Source organism: Aedes albopictus, chromosome 3 (assembly GCF_035046485.1).
Source record: "Aedes albopictus strain Foshan chromosome 3, AalbF5, whole genome shotgun sequence".
NCBI classification, from domain to species: domain Eukaryota; kingdom Metazoa; phylum Arthropoda; class Insecta; order Diptera; family Culicidae; genus Aedes; species Aedes albopictus.
In genome coordinates, this window is record NC_085138.1 from 234,141,502 (window position 1) to 234,157,355 (window position 15,854).

Sequence of the window (15,854 nt, forward strand, 5' to 3'; positions counted from 1 at the left end):
CGATAGCGCGCGTCCTGAAAGGTTAAAGGCGTTCCAAGGGGTTTGAATCGATGACAGGAATTTCAAGGGCGTTTTAAGGATAATCTCATAAGAATCCCAAGATGGCCACCACAATGGCCGACCGTTGCACCTACTCACGATTTAAGGCGCACAAATCTCATAAAAATAAGCCAACAATGCGAATCTTCTTATTTTAAGCTTATTAAAAGTTCAAGGCATTGCAGGGGGTTTCAAAGGTTTTTCTGCAGGGTCTCAGGAGTTAAGGACGTTCAGCGTATTTGAAAGGGATTATGGGGATTTAACAGCATTTCTATAGTATGAAACGCCCCAGAGGTCCTTTGGAACCCCCCTGAAACCCTGTGAGACCTCCGGCAACACCCTGAGATCCCTTGAAACGCTCCTTAGACCTCCAGGCACCACCTGAGATCCCCTTTAAACGCTCCAAAGACCCCCTAAAACGCCCCGGAGCCCTCTGAAAACCTGTGAGAGTCAGATTCACTGAAACACATCTGAGACCTCCAGGTGCCCGAGAGACTCCTGAGAAATCACATCGAAGCATATCTCTCCGTTGTCCAGGTGTGCATGAACCAGATCAGTGTGTGGATTTTTATCGCGAACCACTGAATGGTCCATGCTCAGCAAGTGATACATACGCGAATGTAACATTTCATGAACCAACATGATCGGGAACGCTCCCCGAAATGCTGTTCATTCTCTTGCCCGGTTCGATACGAGAGCGCAATCAAGAGAGAAGATGCTCGATGACGCTAATGAAAGCGATGCATTGGGTAAGAATATTTTATTGCCATAATTCTTTTTTTATTGTGACTACACAACCTGCAACGTCATGAATACAGTTAAATTAAATAGTATTTCACGTTTTTAAAGCGAAAACGCATTAAATACTGATGAAAATAACGATTATTCACAGTTGCCCCAAGCCAACGATGAGCGATCATCGGTAAGTGTTACACTTAGCGATGCCCGCTCATCGCCGCAGCTTGTTTATATCGGAGTATCCTCTTTTTGTTTCTTCGTGAACCATGCGACTCGACGAGAGAACATACACCGCTTGGTAATTGAAACAGAACCAACAGAAGGGAAGAAAAACTGCCGAGTGGTTCACTGATCACTTTTTCGTCCAAACACTGAACCAGATTTTTTTTTCCTTTAGAGGGAGAGTTTACAGACAAACCTTTGTACTCAGTATGGGTCCCCTTCACATGAGTGATTTTGAGAATGAAGCACATCCGCACAGTATAACTACACTACAACTGGACAAAGAGAAAGCCAGCCTGCCATTCTAACCCCCCCCCCCTCTTAAAAACCACAATCCACCGACAAGGGTTATAAAGGGTTCACAAAAGTGAGAACATTCTGCGTGACCTGCTTTGTAACCTTAAAAGCAAGGATCCACCTGGCAGTCTTCCCTGCAAGGACTGCCAGGTTGTGTATATCGGATAAACCCGTCGGAAGGTCAAAGTACGCATTAGAGAACACAGGTATGCCGTGGTTTCGAGTCGCGTCTTATGAATGCCATGCTCGTTCTGAGGTTAGCACTAACTACATACACTAATTGATAGACCCCTGAAATGCTTCTGTAATCTCCTAATAGTCTCATGGAACCCTCCTAAAACCTCCTGGGACCTCATGAATACCCACGAAACGCCCCTGAAGTCCTCTACTACGCCCCTGAGACCTCCTTGAATGCCCCCGAGACACCCTGAAGCGCCCCAGGAACTCCTTGGATATCTCCTCCGATTCCCGAAGCGCTTGTAAATTCCCCTGAAACGCCTCTGTTACCGCGGATATCTCCTCCGATTCCCGAAGCGCTTGTAAATTCCCCTGAAACGCCTCTGTTACCGCGGAAAAGCCCCTTAGACCCCTTGAAACGCCCTTGGAAACTGCCTGAAACACCCCTGAAGCGCCCCTGAGAGCCAATGGAGTCCCCTGAGAATTCCTGAGACGCGTTCAAACACCCATGAGACCACCTAGTACCTCCTGAAAACCTTTGAATAGCCCCTGAAATGTAATTGCTCAGTACCTTAAGATTTGAATTACGAAAAATTGGAAGAATATTCATTATTGGAATTTCGTCAATTAGCTTTCAGAATGTATCGTGATGATCGCGTTCAAAGTTTCGCACTACTATGGACTGTATCTTTCATTCTAGTACTCCATTTTTTTTTTGAAATTTGTATTGCGTATTGTCTAGCTAGTTTCAGGATATGAGATATTTTTTTTTATTTAATTTTATCACCATCAAGATGATAACAACCCCTTAATGTTGTTTAGAACATATTCAACTACTTCTCTCTATACAAAATTTCATGCCTTAAGCAAGTTCAGCAAAAGGCCCCCACAAAATGTCGTTCCATGAATAAAATTGCGAGATAAAAAATAGTTCAACCAACAACTCTGGATTGATTTTTTTTTTATAACAGAAACTGTCTATTGTCAGGATACTGGTGATATGTTGTGGTTCTCATTAGGAAGACTCCAGCTATGTATCTGTTGGTAGTAATGTATACATTTTTGCAATTTGACTGCCCAAGCGAAGCCCAACAACAAAATGATAGCAAATCGAAAACATGATAAGGTTTTCGTAGCAAACTGATATCATATCTTGTAATCAGTTTATCTTCATTGAATTTGTTTTCCATTTATGATTTTGTTATGCTGTCATTTCATGGTATTATAAATATTTTTTTTAACTAATTTTTAAACTTTTAGCTAAGCATCGTGCAATTATTTTATTGCATTTGGGTGAGGCAAATCACCATAAATCAGCGCAAAATTGCGTGTAGGTATCTTTTATCCTAATTTGGAAGCGTTTCTTCAGAGGGTGGACGGCAATAAAATTTATTGAATTTAATCCATTGTTAACGGTGACAACGATTAGAGGGATCCTAGCTGGCACATGACTGCCGGCGCAGCAATTTATGACTTTATCGACAATGTGAATGAAAATCAACCCTTTCAGGGCAGAAAAGAAGATCGAATTGCAACAGTATCAGAAAAAATCCAAGTTTTGAGTATCTAGATTAAATTCAAAAATAAATTAAAAGTTTAGGAGCAGACTTTTATGAGACGTTACTCAAACGAAAGCAGAAAAATTAGAGCCATTTTGTTTTTAAACAAGATTTTGAAACTTTGAATTAATTGTTAATTTCTAACATCGAATATTTTAATAATTCAGTAGACATTATTTACTAATGATATTTTAAACCTATCGTGCCCAGTGAGGGTTAATTTGGAGATAGTCGTCGCAACTCCTCAACCAGCCACCACCAAGGTCAGCTAAGCTTTTGTTTGTTAGACGATCGAGTGAGTGGCACGGTTTGCTATCTTTATGGAAATGTATGTTAAGTGCAGCAGTTTCCTACCTGGGCCCCGTCGGTTAATGGTCACCATTTTCGAAGTATTGTGCCTGCAGAAAAAAATTGGAAGCGACGTGTCGCTAGACCTCACACCTGTCTCCAGCGACGATCCTGATATATTTTTTGGAGTGTTGTCTTGATTGATAATGTGACAAAACTTCGAAAAAAATTTGAAGGAAAAAAGCAATATTTCGCAATTTGTTGATGCACGACTTTAACAATTTTCAAAACTACATATTGAATAGCATTGAAAAGTGACAAAAGTGCATTGTATAACAAAAAACCACACTGAAGTTTGTGAAGAATTAAATTCTTCGGGACATCGACCAAGACTACTTATACGATAGGTGATGCACCATGGTTTTTATTTACCTATCCTGTGCACTTTATACCTCACACCAAGCCTTACACCCAGCGCTTGAAAACATGGCCACAAGCTATTGCTCCTTTAAATGAGTAAATGTTTCTCCTACCGTTTCTTCGTACTGGGCAACCGAATTTGCAAATTCTCCGTAGCGGAAGTTTTGCCTCGAAATTAATCGTTTCTCGGTAGCTTTGATGAGGTCGGATTGATCTCAGACGAGTAAGTCCAAAAAATTGTTGGGAAAATGCTTCGAAATTACGGATTGAGAGAGTCAGCACGTACAACGAAAGCCAGCTGGAGGTAAACAGTGGTGGAGATTATAAAACGTCAGAGTTGCTATGACAGTTTCATTGACGTCGCTGGAAATCGTCGCGTCGCTGGACTCTCCAGCGAATTGCAGGTTAGTGCTGCAGCGACAATATAACTAGCCGGGTGGGTGGACGTCACGTCGTCATCGTGCGCCACCAGCCAGAGAGGATGTGGACCATCGACACCATCGAGCCAAAGTGGATACATTATTGCAATGAATTTTTAATTAAGCTTAGCGCACCGGATAAAGTACCGGTTTTGGTAGTGGACCAGTTAGGTTGGGCGGACAAAATTTTCGTCATAAATTACTGTTAATTGGATTAAGCTTATGCGATTTTTATACATTATTGTGTAGGAATGGGTCTTATGAATGGATTAAAAATCGAAATGCTATCACCTCCTTCGCCGCAGAGTGAGTTATCGATATGAAAGCGTGGAAGCGTCCTGGACTTGAACTCACCTGTAATAAGAGAAAGGAAAAAGAAATAAAATTAAAATTGTGTATTCAATAAGTACTTAAGTCTGTTGTTTAAGACTTTCTAAATTTTGATAACATGGACCCATAAACCCATAACCCTTACGAAATACATATATGCGTCTGCGATTTTTGGTTAATTAATGTTACTATTTCAGTGCAAAGAAATCCTAGTGAGAAGACCAAAAATAACACCCGTCGTCTTTTTGCATTATTGCAAATTTGAGGTACCCGCCTCAAAAACCTCTAAAAAGCCCTCAACGAAAACTTAGAAATCCTCGCCGAGAATGACACAAACTATCTTTACCACAGTGAAAGAACAAGTTTGCCAAAGACCCCGACGCAACGTAATGAGTTGTAATTTTGAAGGAGAATGACGGGCAAGCAAAGTGGAATAATTTGTTTGATCAATTACAAGCTCTTAGCTAATTTGAATGTTGCATAACGCTGCGGATAGCCAGTCAGCCAGCACTAGGCGCTCTCTTTGGTGCTCCGCAAGCAGTCATTACCAATGTTAACTTGTGCGATGGCGATCTGCTGGGGGCTTGGGTTTTCACACACTTGTGTAGAATCATGCAGATGAGCCTAACTCGCCGCAAGTCTTTCACTACATATACACAGTCAGTCGGCAGAAATACTTGGATCTTCACTCGTAGCAGGTTGCAAAATTTTATTACCAAGGATGGCAATTTTCTACTTGAAAGCGGTGATCAGTTTCTAGCGATCGCTATATTGTCAATACAAGAAAAATCGGTGATCTGTCTTCATTCGAGGCAGAGCATTGGATGAAGCAGTCAAACAAAGGTGTTACTTCGGCCGGGCGGTCGGCATGAAATCATTTGTCGTTTATTGAATATTCATCAGACGGCAGCTATTGGTCATAATTCATATGTCTGACTCTTTCAGTGTTCAAGGTACGCTGCGAAAATGCGTCTGTTGATCAAACAAAAACGGCATCAGCAGCGTGCTGTAGCTCGTGCTGCGGTACAGTGGTTACGTCAGGGGTTCTCAAACATTATAAAGAGACCGAATCACTTAATCACTATGGTGCGCAGCATAGTTGTCCCATGATCTACGGGAATCCCTATTAACATGGTACAACTATGCTGCAAACGGGAGATCAGTTCACTAACGGTTCAAAGCATTCTAGAATGCCGAAACTTCGGATGAACCTCCAGTACCTTTCAAGTTGGGATCCCCTGATCTCCATACATCTACTACATTTCATCGGAAACGGCCCGTATGCATAATGAATATCAGAATTTGCGACCCACAACAGTCCGACACACATTATTCGATCATTTCTGCTGGGGATCTGCATTACTCTTTATATACATGCTGCAGGCTTTTTTATCATTAACGTCGTTCGAGTCTGTCGGTGACGCGACGGTTGTTGGTCGGTTCAGTACCCACAGACTGAGGCTCAACCAGGCATTGGACACCACATACCGAACACAGAACGTAGTTCATTTGTTCAGCTTGAGAGAGTGTGCAGCAAAGATATGCAAATTGAGAAAAATAGCGCATTTTAATGCATGTGTTGGCGGTGGTGGCGATACATATATGAATATGCAAACGGTTGTGAGGAAAACAAAAGCTAGAACTTTGAATGTGGGTGAGAGATATATAGCTGCAGTGCCCAGATGGATATGTAATAGAAAACACAAGAAGGATCTATTGAAGGGTGATGGTCAGTTCGAAGAAGAATCTGGGATAATATGTATTATCGTGACAACATGATTTCCAGTGATTTGGCATAATTGAAGATACCTCTTCCTTCTTCCTCTTAGGAAATCGGAGAAAATTATCTGGGAATATCTAGTTTCACGAAAAATCCCGGGAGAAAGACTAAGAGTATAATCGAAGGAATCACGAAACGAATCCCTGAAAGGATCTCTAGAGAAATCCCGGAAGGAATTTTTTGAAAATAAATCTGAATGAGGGAATTCCGGGAGTAATTTGTGATGGAATCCCTGGTAGTATCCCTGACGGAAACCATGTAACAGGAAAAATAACAAATGTTTCATTGAATTTTTCGTAGAGGAACCCTCGATTAAGCGCTGTTATTTAAAATCCTATAGAACCATAAAAATCAAGGAAGGAATCTCACCAGAAATCCCGGTAGGAATCCCTGGAAGGATTCCCGAATATATCGCAAAAGGAATCCCGGGAGGAATTCATGAAAGAATCTTGTAAACATTCCCTAATCAATAAATGAATGCCTGGAGGATTTTCTGGAAAAATCTCGAAGTCAATCCCGTGAGGAATCCTTAAAGAAACGCCGGGAAGAATCTTTAAAAGAATCCAAGGATGAGTTACTGAAGGAATATTTGTAAGGGTTTCAGGAGGAATTGCGGGATCAATCAATAATCTTAGTAGCAATCCCTAATGGAAGAAATCCTGATAGTAATCCTTGATGGTATTTCAAAAGAAATTCCTGAAAGTATTTTGGGATATCGGAAAATGTTTACTTTGTGTGACGTTTAGATATTATGTTTGAAATGGAGTCAATTTAACAAGAAGGCTTCGAAATTGTTTGCACAAACGTGCTGAAAATCTGACAATCTACGATAAAACGAGCTTCCAGCACATTTTTTTTTCCTCTGAAGTATTGAGTTCCATACATCATCATCAAATTAGAAGACACAGAATGATGATCGTTTGACAAATTGAGAGATGAATTTGTGAAAAAAATTGCGTTCTGATGGGATTCGAAGCAACGACTACACTTTTAAAGAAATTCTAATCATTTGCATGCTTTTGCAATTTTATGATTAGTGCCGCCTGGTAGCACAAACCCGAACTAAACTGCTATTCCTCTGAGAATCCTTGTCTTACCAAACAACTTTGCCAAAGAAATCCCGAAACCCTCCCAAAACCCTTCAAAACGTTCCATAACTCCTTCTGGAAGTCTCTGAAACGCTCCCGAATTTTCATGCATCCCTCTGGAACGTCACTTCAACCTTTTGAAATGCCCTAAACTCCAAACGTTCCTGAAACCCCTCGAAACGCTGCTGAATCTCCAGAAAACCCCCAAAACGATTCTGAAACAACTGAAAACCCCTGATAACTTCTAAAAACCACTAAACGGTTCTCAAATACCTCTAAGCCCCTTAAAACTCCCTGAAATCACAAAAAACACACATGAAAATTCCTAAAAATGCTCATGAATCTCACTTAAACCCGCTAGAAACCCTCTAAATGCTCCTGACACTCCTTGAAACCTATCTGATCAAGGATTTTCACACTTCCGAAACACTTCAAAATCTTCGGAAACCTCACTCAAGCCACTTGAAATGCTCTGAAATATTTCCGGATCCCTCTCGAAACCGCCTGAGACTCAGATACTTCTCAAAAACCTTGAAACGCCATCAAATTCTGAAACCCAATGTTGAAAATGCATTGACATCCATGTGCACAACAGAAACATGATCTCTTAAGTTTAAATACACGTTAAAAACATAAAAAAAACACCTGAAATACTTTTGATCAAGATCTAAAATGTCCCCTGAAACCTGCTCGAAACGCACCTGAGGCCCCTGGGAAACACCACAGAAACTTATCAGAAATCCCTTTTTAACCTCCTGGTACCTCCGAGACCCCCTAAATATCATGTGACACACAGGTGTCTGCGGTGCACAGAGTTTCGAGGCACACTATCCCTGCTTAGAATAGCCCAACACGGCGATGGGCTCAGAATTCGCATTCGCCATTTTTGTGCCATGGTTTTTCTTGAATAGCTTCCACATTCATGTCACCATTCTGCAGTTCACAAGCCGGAAGTGTAACACTTTTAGTTTCTTGCAAGCATTCCAAGACATATCCTGCGTTCGGTGTTATGGAATGTCATGCTACGTACATGAGGTGTTGAGGTTGGAGTTCCAAGGGGAATGGAGATTGTCTGCTTTGCTGACGACATTACGCTCGAAGTCTACGGTGAGTCGATCGAAGAACTGGAGTTGACTACTACCCACTCGATCAAGGTTGTGGAGGCGTGGATGAGGGCCAAGAAGCTGGAATTGGCTCACTACAAAAATGAGGTAAACAACCGGAAGTCGGAGCAGCAAGCGGTGGTCAGTGTAGACGATTGCACTATCACGTCGAAGCGCTCCGTTAAACACTTGGGCGTGATGATCGACGATAAGCCTACGATAGGCTACCTTCGGTAGCCACGCTGATTACGCCTGTAAAAGAACCTCCACAGCTATAGTGGCACTGTCCCGGATGATGTCCAATAGCTCTGCGGTGTACGCCAGTAAACGCAAGCTTCTGGCTAGTGTCGCTACGTACATACTAAGGTATGGCGGCCCGGCGTGAGGCACGACGCTAAGTACCGAAAGCTACCGTGGTAAGCTGGAAAGTACTTACAGGCTGATGTGCCTGAGCGTTGCGAACGCGGACGTACCGTGTCACACGATGCGCTCAGCGTCATCACTGGTATGGTGTCTATCGGCATCCTTATCAGGGAGGACAATGCTTCGAAATGCGTGGTACAAGAGGCATACGCAGGACTGCCAGGATGGCCTCTATGGTCAAATGGCAGCGTGCGTGGGACAGTTCCACCAAAGGAAGGTGGACCCATAGGTTGATACCGAGGGTAGATAGTTGGATTAATAGGCGCCATGGGGAAATTACATTCCACCTGACACAGGTCCTTTCAGGTCATGGTTGCTTCCGACAGTAGGTATCAACACCGTTTCGGGCGGTGCGGATTCTCCCGAATGCCCTGTTTGTGCTAATTTAGATTAAACGGCGGAACACGTTTTGTTCGCGTGCCCGTGTTCTCGCACAATGCGTAACCGCATGCTACCCACATGCGAGGAGGACACAACTCCGGACAATCTTGTCCAGAGGATGTGTAGGGATGAGTTTGGTTGGAATGCCATTCCAACGGCTATCACCTACATCGTCTTGGAGCTACAGAGGAGGTGGCGCGTGGACTCGGAGAATGGCTAGTTCAAATGCGGTACAAGAGGTGGTCCAGGGGTTCGAAGTCGGCTTCGTTGGTCATGCCGGTGTCTTGCGGTCGAAATCGACCCTTACAGCGATTAAGTGGTCGCGGAGATAATGACCAGATAGCGTTGCTGTCGTGGCGTCGGTCTACTACTACTGGGTTGGATCCGAGCCCGCGGTTGAAATGGTGTCCCCGGTAAAGGCCGGGGCAGGTGAAGACCTGTGGAGACCCTACTGTCAGCAACCTTCTGGTGCAGCTGATAGGGCCTGAAGGGTAGTGATACCCTTGCCTTCATCAGGTCAGATCTGATTGCACGTAGGCACCAGTTCTTGATGTCTGCAAAACAGTTGAACGCGGGCGTGGGGTAGACCCTGTCCGCCTTCCGAGGACAAAGGAAGTGGTGAGTACCACTCGGGAAACTGCATAAGTGCCAGCAAGCTATCGCGAAGGACTCTCCAAAGCGAGTCATCGATGTTTGTTGTTGCAGGCTACGCAGCTAACCTTGAGGGTGTGATGTGCACTAGCCCCTCTCTGGAGGATGTCATGGGTTCATGGGTCATGGGTTCGATCCTAGCCCTGGCACTTGAAATTTTTCGTCAGTTGCTCTTCCCCCTCGAGAGCAGCTGACACCTTGACCCCCTTCTGAGCATATGCTCTAACGGACCCGGAAACTAGAATATCGGCTAACGGCAACTTATAATGGACCCCCTATCGAACTGGATAAAAAATAAGAGCCACACATCATCATCAACATCCTTTCGTGCTCATCATTCTACCCATGGACAGGGTAGAAAGTGACAGCAGCGCAATGGCAACCAGTTCGAAATAGCACAATTAGAATAGAATACATTTAGGCGCTGTACAAAGTGTAAGTGCAGCCGCCAATTGGAATCGCTCACGCAGTGCTCTAGTGGACAAAAGAGCTGTAATTTAGGTTAAGTGGTTGAAGAATAAAAATTTAATTAAAAAAAAGCATTCATTGCTGAGTGTCTTCCAAAGTGGAAATCAGGAACCCTGACTGTTCCTATTTCGATGCTCTACTGCTGGATGCCAGAACATACGGTGTTTGAGCCGCACCTCCTAAATAAACAGATGCTCTTCAATGTAGCTGAAGTCACAAGGACTTGTACAGTGCCCTGACTAACCAGCTAAGCAAACAACTCATAGCTGGAAGTCCTGCGAAAGCATGAGGTAGGAACTTTTGAGAACTTTCGCTATGTTGGATACTCCTGTCAAGTTTCTCAATGCACCATTTTTACCAGAACCTTCTATACTACTTCTTCTCCTTCTTTATGGCTCTACGTTCCGACTGGAACTTGGCATGCCTCTCTTCAACTTAGTGTTCTTTGAGCGTTTCCACAGTTATTAATTGAAGGGCTTTCTTTGCCTGCCATTGCATGAAGTTGTATATTGCTAAGCAAGCACAATGAAATACTATGCCCAGGGAGTCGATAATATTTTCCCGACCGGAACGGGAATCGAACCCACCGTCTCCGGATTGCCGATCCATAGTCATACATATATAATAATTCTAGATTTAACCTTGTCAGACACAGTCAACGGTCATTGAAGTGCTCATGGAACACTGCGCCAAGAGTCAGGTATCATCATAATCGAGGATGTCACATGAAGCATAAAACGAGAATTGCTTATTGATATGATAAACCGTACACACAAATTAATTCTGCACTTTTTTTCATACAACACTTTCTCAAAGTGCATCCACCTAGCTTGTAATTACCGTGTACAACAAACTTTCCTTAACTTTCTCATGTCATTTTTTGTCAAACGCCACTTTGTGGTTGTGTGCTTTTACTTCATAGAAAAACGCCACATATCTTAGCCATTGTTTTATGTGTGGTTGCTTCTAATGAGTGTAACGAAAAACATAAGCACCGTATCTGCCAACAAATAATTGGAGCTAATTGACTGAATCCATTGTTTTTTTTCTCAAATAGCAATCGGTCCCACATCACATGGATTAGTTTCATTTTAGCGTCATCACTACTTTACTTTTTCAATTAAGTACCAATTAGTAATAGTACAGGATCTTTATCATTTTCAAACGGTCTTTGGCATTATGCATGCTAAACGGCGATTGTGTCATTGAGGCTTGGTCTTATACTTTTCTCAATTTCAGTGAAAGAGAAAATGACAGTAAAATTGTGATGTTTTTATAATTTGCATACATGCTATAAACTTAATACCAGTTCGTGTACAGATTCCGCCTTCCTGATACTCAAAAGCGATGGCCACCACGAGACGTGGAACCATGCATGGCAGCAGACAGAGGGTGGTGTGAGATGAGCGAATCAAAATGAATGAAAAGGCAACTTACGAGAAACCTCACCACCCGGCAGCAGAAGTACCTACATTTCAAAACATATGATATGGTTGTTAAATTTAATTTTACGGTCTTTTTCACTGGTTTTATCCAACCGGTCATTAATGTTATTTTTTCGCCTTTTTTCCCGTCGTCATCGTCATCGTTAGTAGAGATGCACACACAGCCATGGCGATTCGTCTCAAGCTGCACGTAACCAAAGGCTGATGGCGAGGTGAGAAACAGAAATTGCAAATTATAGCCCGGTAGGTACCTAACCATACCGCATGCACCAATGTTGCACCCCCGAAGTGAGAACTGGGACAAAGCAGCTAATTTTAACCAAACAGGTGAGTTTTTTGGATGACTGCTTGTGTGTAGATTTAAATATACATTCTTAGGCGAAGGTCAGGCGCCCAGTAGCTGACCTTTACCGGTATCGTTAGGAATCATCAGTAGCACCGCGTAAACATTTAACACGGAATGTCAACCATAGGTGAGTGGATTTATCACCAAACCTCATCTAAAATGTGTCAGCTAATTGTCATCGTGTAGTGGCCGAACAATCTAATCATCTAATGAATTTTTTTCCCACGAAATTTCACACTTTGTACCAACAGGCAGCGGTCAACATGGTCAATTCGACGGCGAGCCACGACTCTGAGAGGTGATGCTTAACGTTCCATGACGGTCGAAGGGGCAACCACCGACGCGCCGTCGTCGTCGCCGTCATCGCAATTTGAAAAATGTTTGAATAGATGCCAAGTTCGATGCGTTAAAAGTCAAAGTTGGTGCGGTTGAGCAGTCGAATGTAAATAATACACTGTCTGTCACCACACTACACAGACCGCGCAGCACTGACTAGTGACTGGTTGATTCAAGGGCTGTGATTGAGAGCCGCAGACCTGAACGTGCTATTTTGATGAATTAGCAGAGGTCACTGCTGTAGTTAGTTGACTCGTGCCGTTGTAATCAAAGCTTTAGGTGTAATAAACACGTTTACCTGATCCTATAGGGAGTGCATTAAAGGCTTGAGGATTTTATTCCGCTTCATAGGTGGATGGACTTGGAAAAGGTTCAAGCCGTGCCCACAATCCACTTTTCATCAACCCGACTCGAACCGTCGATTGACATTGGCCCTCCCTATAAAATGACCTAATATAATAACTTTCTTCAATGCCTTGTTTTCATAAGAATCTTAGCAAACATCACATCATTTTAAGCATATCATACGGCAATCCACGCAGCACATGTGAATCTATATCAAAGAGCTATTTTTCAAATAATCCTACATCCAGGGCTGCAAAATGGTGAGACGACAAGGAGCGTACAACATAGCTCTGGTCCTCACAAGTTCCTACATCATGCTTCCACGGGTCTAGCGATGGCAAAGACCGCCAGCTAAGATTTGTGTGCCTAACTGGTAGTACAGCCTGTTGTCCTTTTGACTTCAGCTAGATTGAGGAAGTATGACACGAGCATTTGTTCACCAAGGAGGTGCGGCTCAAACAGCGTCTGTTTTGGCATCCAGTGGCTGAGTGAGAAACGCTGCATCACGCCCTGGTAGATCCATGGTGGTAACCCCATCAGCGTGGTCGTCCCAGTGCTAGTTGGGATGCTAAACAGAACTGGCACGATGGCCTTCCGGCGAGACAGGAATGTTGGCGTGGGCTCCATAAGCCACCCGTATAAATCCCCATTGCGAATAACATAGGATACGACTCGATGCAATCGGCAAAGACCCACCCAACGAAAGGACTATGATTGGAAACTTGGAACATGGAATTGCAAGTCACTAGGTTTCGCAGGAAGTGGCAGGATATTTTACGACGAACTACATCCCCGGAACTTCGACATCGTGGCGTTGCAGGAACTTTGTTGGACTGGACAGAAAGTGTGGAAAAGCGGGCATCGAGCGGCTACCTTATACCAAAGCTGTGGCACCACTAATGAACTGGGAACAGGCTTAATAGTGTTGGGCAAGATGCGACAACGTAACCAACGCAAGGATGTGCATGTTAAGAGTTAAGCGTTTCTTCAACTACAGCATCTTCAACGTCCACTGCCCACACGAAGAGAGACCTGATGACGAGAAAGAAGCGTTCTACGCGCAGTTAGAGCAAACATACGATGCTTGCTCGCCACATGACGTGAAAATCGTTGTCGGCGACATGAACACGCAGGTAGGAAGGGAGGTAATGTACAGACCAAGGTTTTTATATATTGTAAGGTTGAGCATGACGTTTAGTTTGTGGAGAAAAGGAGAGGAAGCGAAACTTCAAAGGAATTTGAGGAGGCGGTTTTCAGAATTTCTCACGGTGAAAAAATAATGGCCGCCCAGCCAATTTTGACATGTAAGACTACCTTAGAATATGTAAATACCTTGGTACAGACCGGTATTCGAGCGAAACAGCCTTCATAGATAGTACCTCGGCTGCAGCACTAGGCTTCGCGGCTCCGAATTACAGAAACGACTGGTACGACGACGAATGTGAATAGTTGAAAAACGAGAAGAATGCAGCATGGGCGAGAATGCTGCAACACCGTACGATAGTGAATGAGGCACGTTACAAACAGGCGCGGAACATGCAGAACTCAGTCTTCCGGATGAAGAAGCGCCAGCAGGAAGAATGAGATCGCGAAGCGATGGAAAAGCTGTACCGCGCTAAGGACTAGAGATGGGCAACTCACTCGCGAATCGACTCAAACAATCGATTCGCAAAACCGAGTGAGTGAGCCATGACTCTTTTCAAAAGAGCCACGATTCGCTGATGTTCATTACGATAGCGAAAAGAGTTAGTATGACTACGCCTTTATGATGATTCGACGCAGAACATAGCAATCTTTGACAATTAATTTTGTTTCCATACTTATATGGCCGGCTTGTACCAGCGATTCGATTCTTCGGAGAAATTTACGAAAACCTGCGAATCCTGTATTTCACTACGTTATGCTCAGACGTTTGTGCAAATCGTCAATATAAATACATCAAATGCAAGTGAATTTTGTACGAAAAGAAGTTGGCTAATATCGAAAATTTACATTTTCTTCAAATCCCGGAAATGAGTTATTGAATCGATCAAAAGAGTCGACTCTTTTTTGAGAGTGAATCGGTAGCGGTTCACTCTCAAAATTGAATCAGTTTTCCCATCTCTACTAAGGACACTCGAAAGTTCTACGAGAAGTTGAACCGCTCGCGCAGAGGCTTTGTGCCACAAGCCGACATGTGTCGAGATAATCACGGAAATATTCTCACGAGCGAGCGTGAGGTGGTCAAGAGGTGGCGGCAGCATTACGATAAGCACCTCAATGGCGACGTTGCAAGTACCGATGGTGGCGTGGTAACAGATCTAGGAGTGTGCACATGACGAAAGACTTCCGGTCCCTGATCTTCAAGAGATTGAGGAGGAGGTTGGCCGGTTGAAAAAAACACCAAAGCCGCTGGAGCAGATTAACTACCAAGCGAGCTTCTTAAATACGGTGGAGAAGCACTGGTGAAATCACTACACTGGGTCATTACCAAGATTTGGGAGGAGGAAGTATTACCGGAGGAATGGATGGATGGTATCGTGTGTCCCATCTACAAAAAGGGCGACAAGTTGGATTGCATACTCTCTCAAATTTTATGCCGCCGTCTATCACCGATTGCAAGAGAGTTCATGAGGCAATATCAGACTGGATTCATGGGTTAACGCGCTACAACGGACCAGATGTTCGCCATCCGCCAGGTGTTGCAGAAATGCCGCGAATACAACGTGCCCACACATCATTTATTCATCGGTTTTAAATCGGCGTAAGATACAATCGATCGAGACCAGCTATGGCAGATTATGCACGAATACGGATTCCCGGATAAACTGATTCGATTGATCAAGGCGACGATGGATCGAGTGATAAACGTAGTTCGAGTGGACACTGCCGACACCTTCGAATCTCGCAGAGGGTTACGGCAAGATGATGGTTCATGCTTGCTGTTCAACATTGTTTTAGAGGGTGTAATAAGGAGAGCGGGGATAAATACAAGTGGAACGATTTTCACGAGGTCCGTT

At 43.6% G+C, this 15,854-nt stretch overlaps 1 protein-coding gene across 8 annotated transcripts in view; it reads right to left on the reverse strand.

The window, feature by feature from the left end:
* Positions 1–15,854, reverse strand: part of LOC109401709 (ras GTPase-activating protein raskol) — a 441,723-nt gene that overhangs the window by 199,720 nt on the left and 226,149 nt on the right. For 5 of the 8 annotated variants that reach the window (XM_062859561.1, XM_062859558.1, XM_062859555.1 and 2 more), the window contains one exon: positions 4,451–4,513. The exons of the other annotated variants lie outside the window; for them this stretch is intronic. In XM_062859561.1, coding sequence (XP_062715545.1) covers positions 4,451–4,513 — 63 coding nt within the window. The remainder of the gene's footprint in view (positions 1–4,450; positions 4,514–15,854) is intronic. 8 annotated transcript variants of the gene reach the window in all.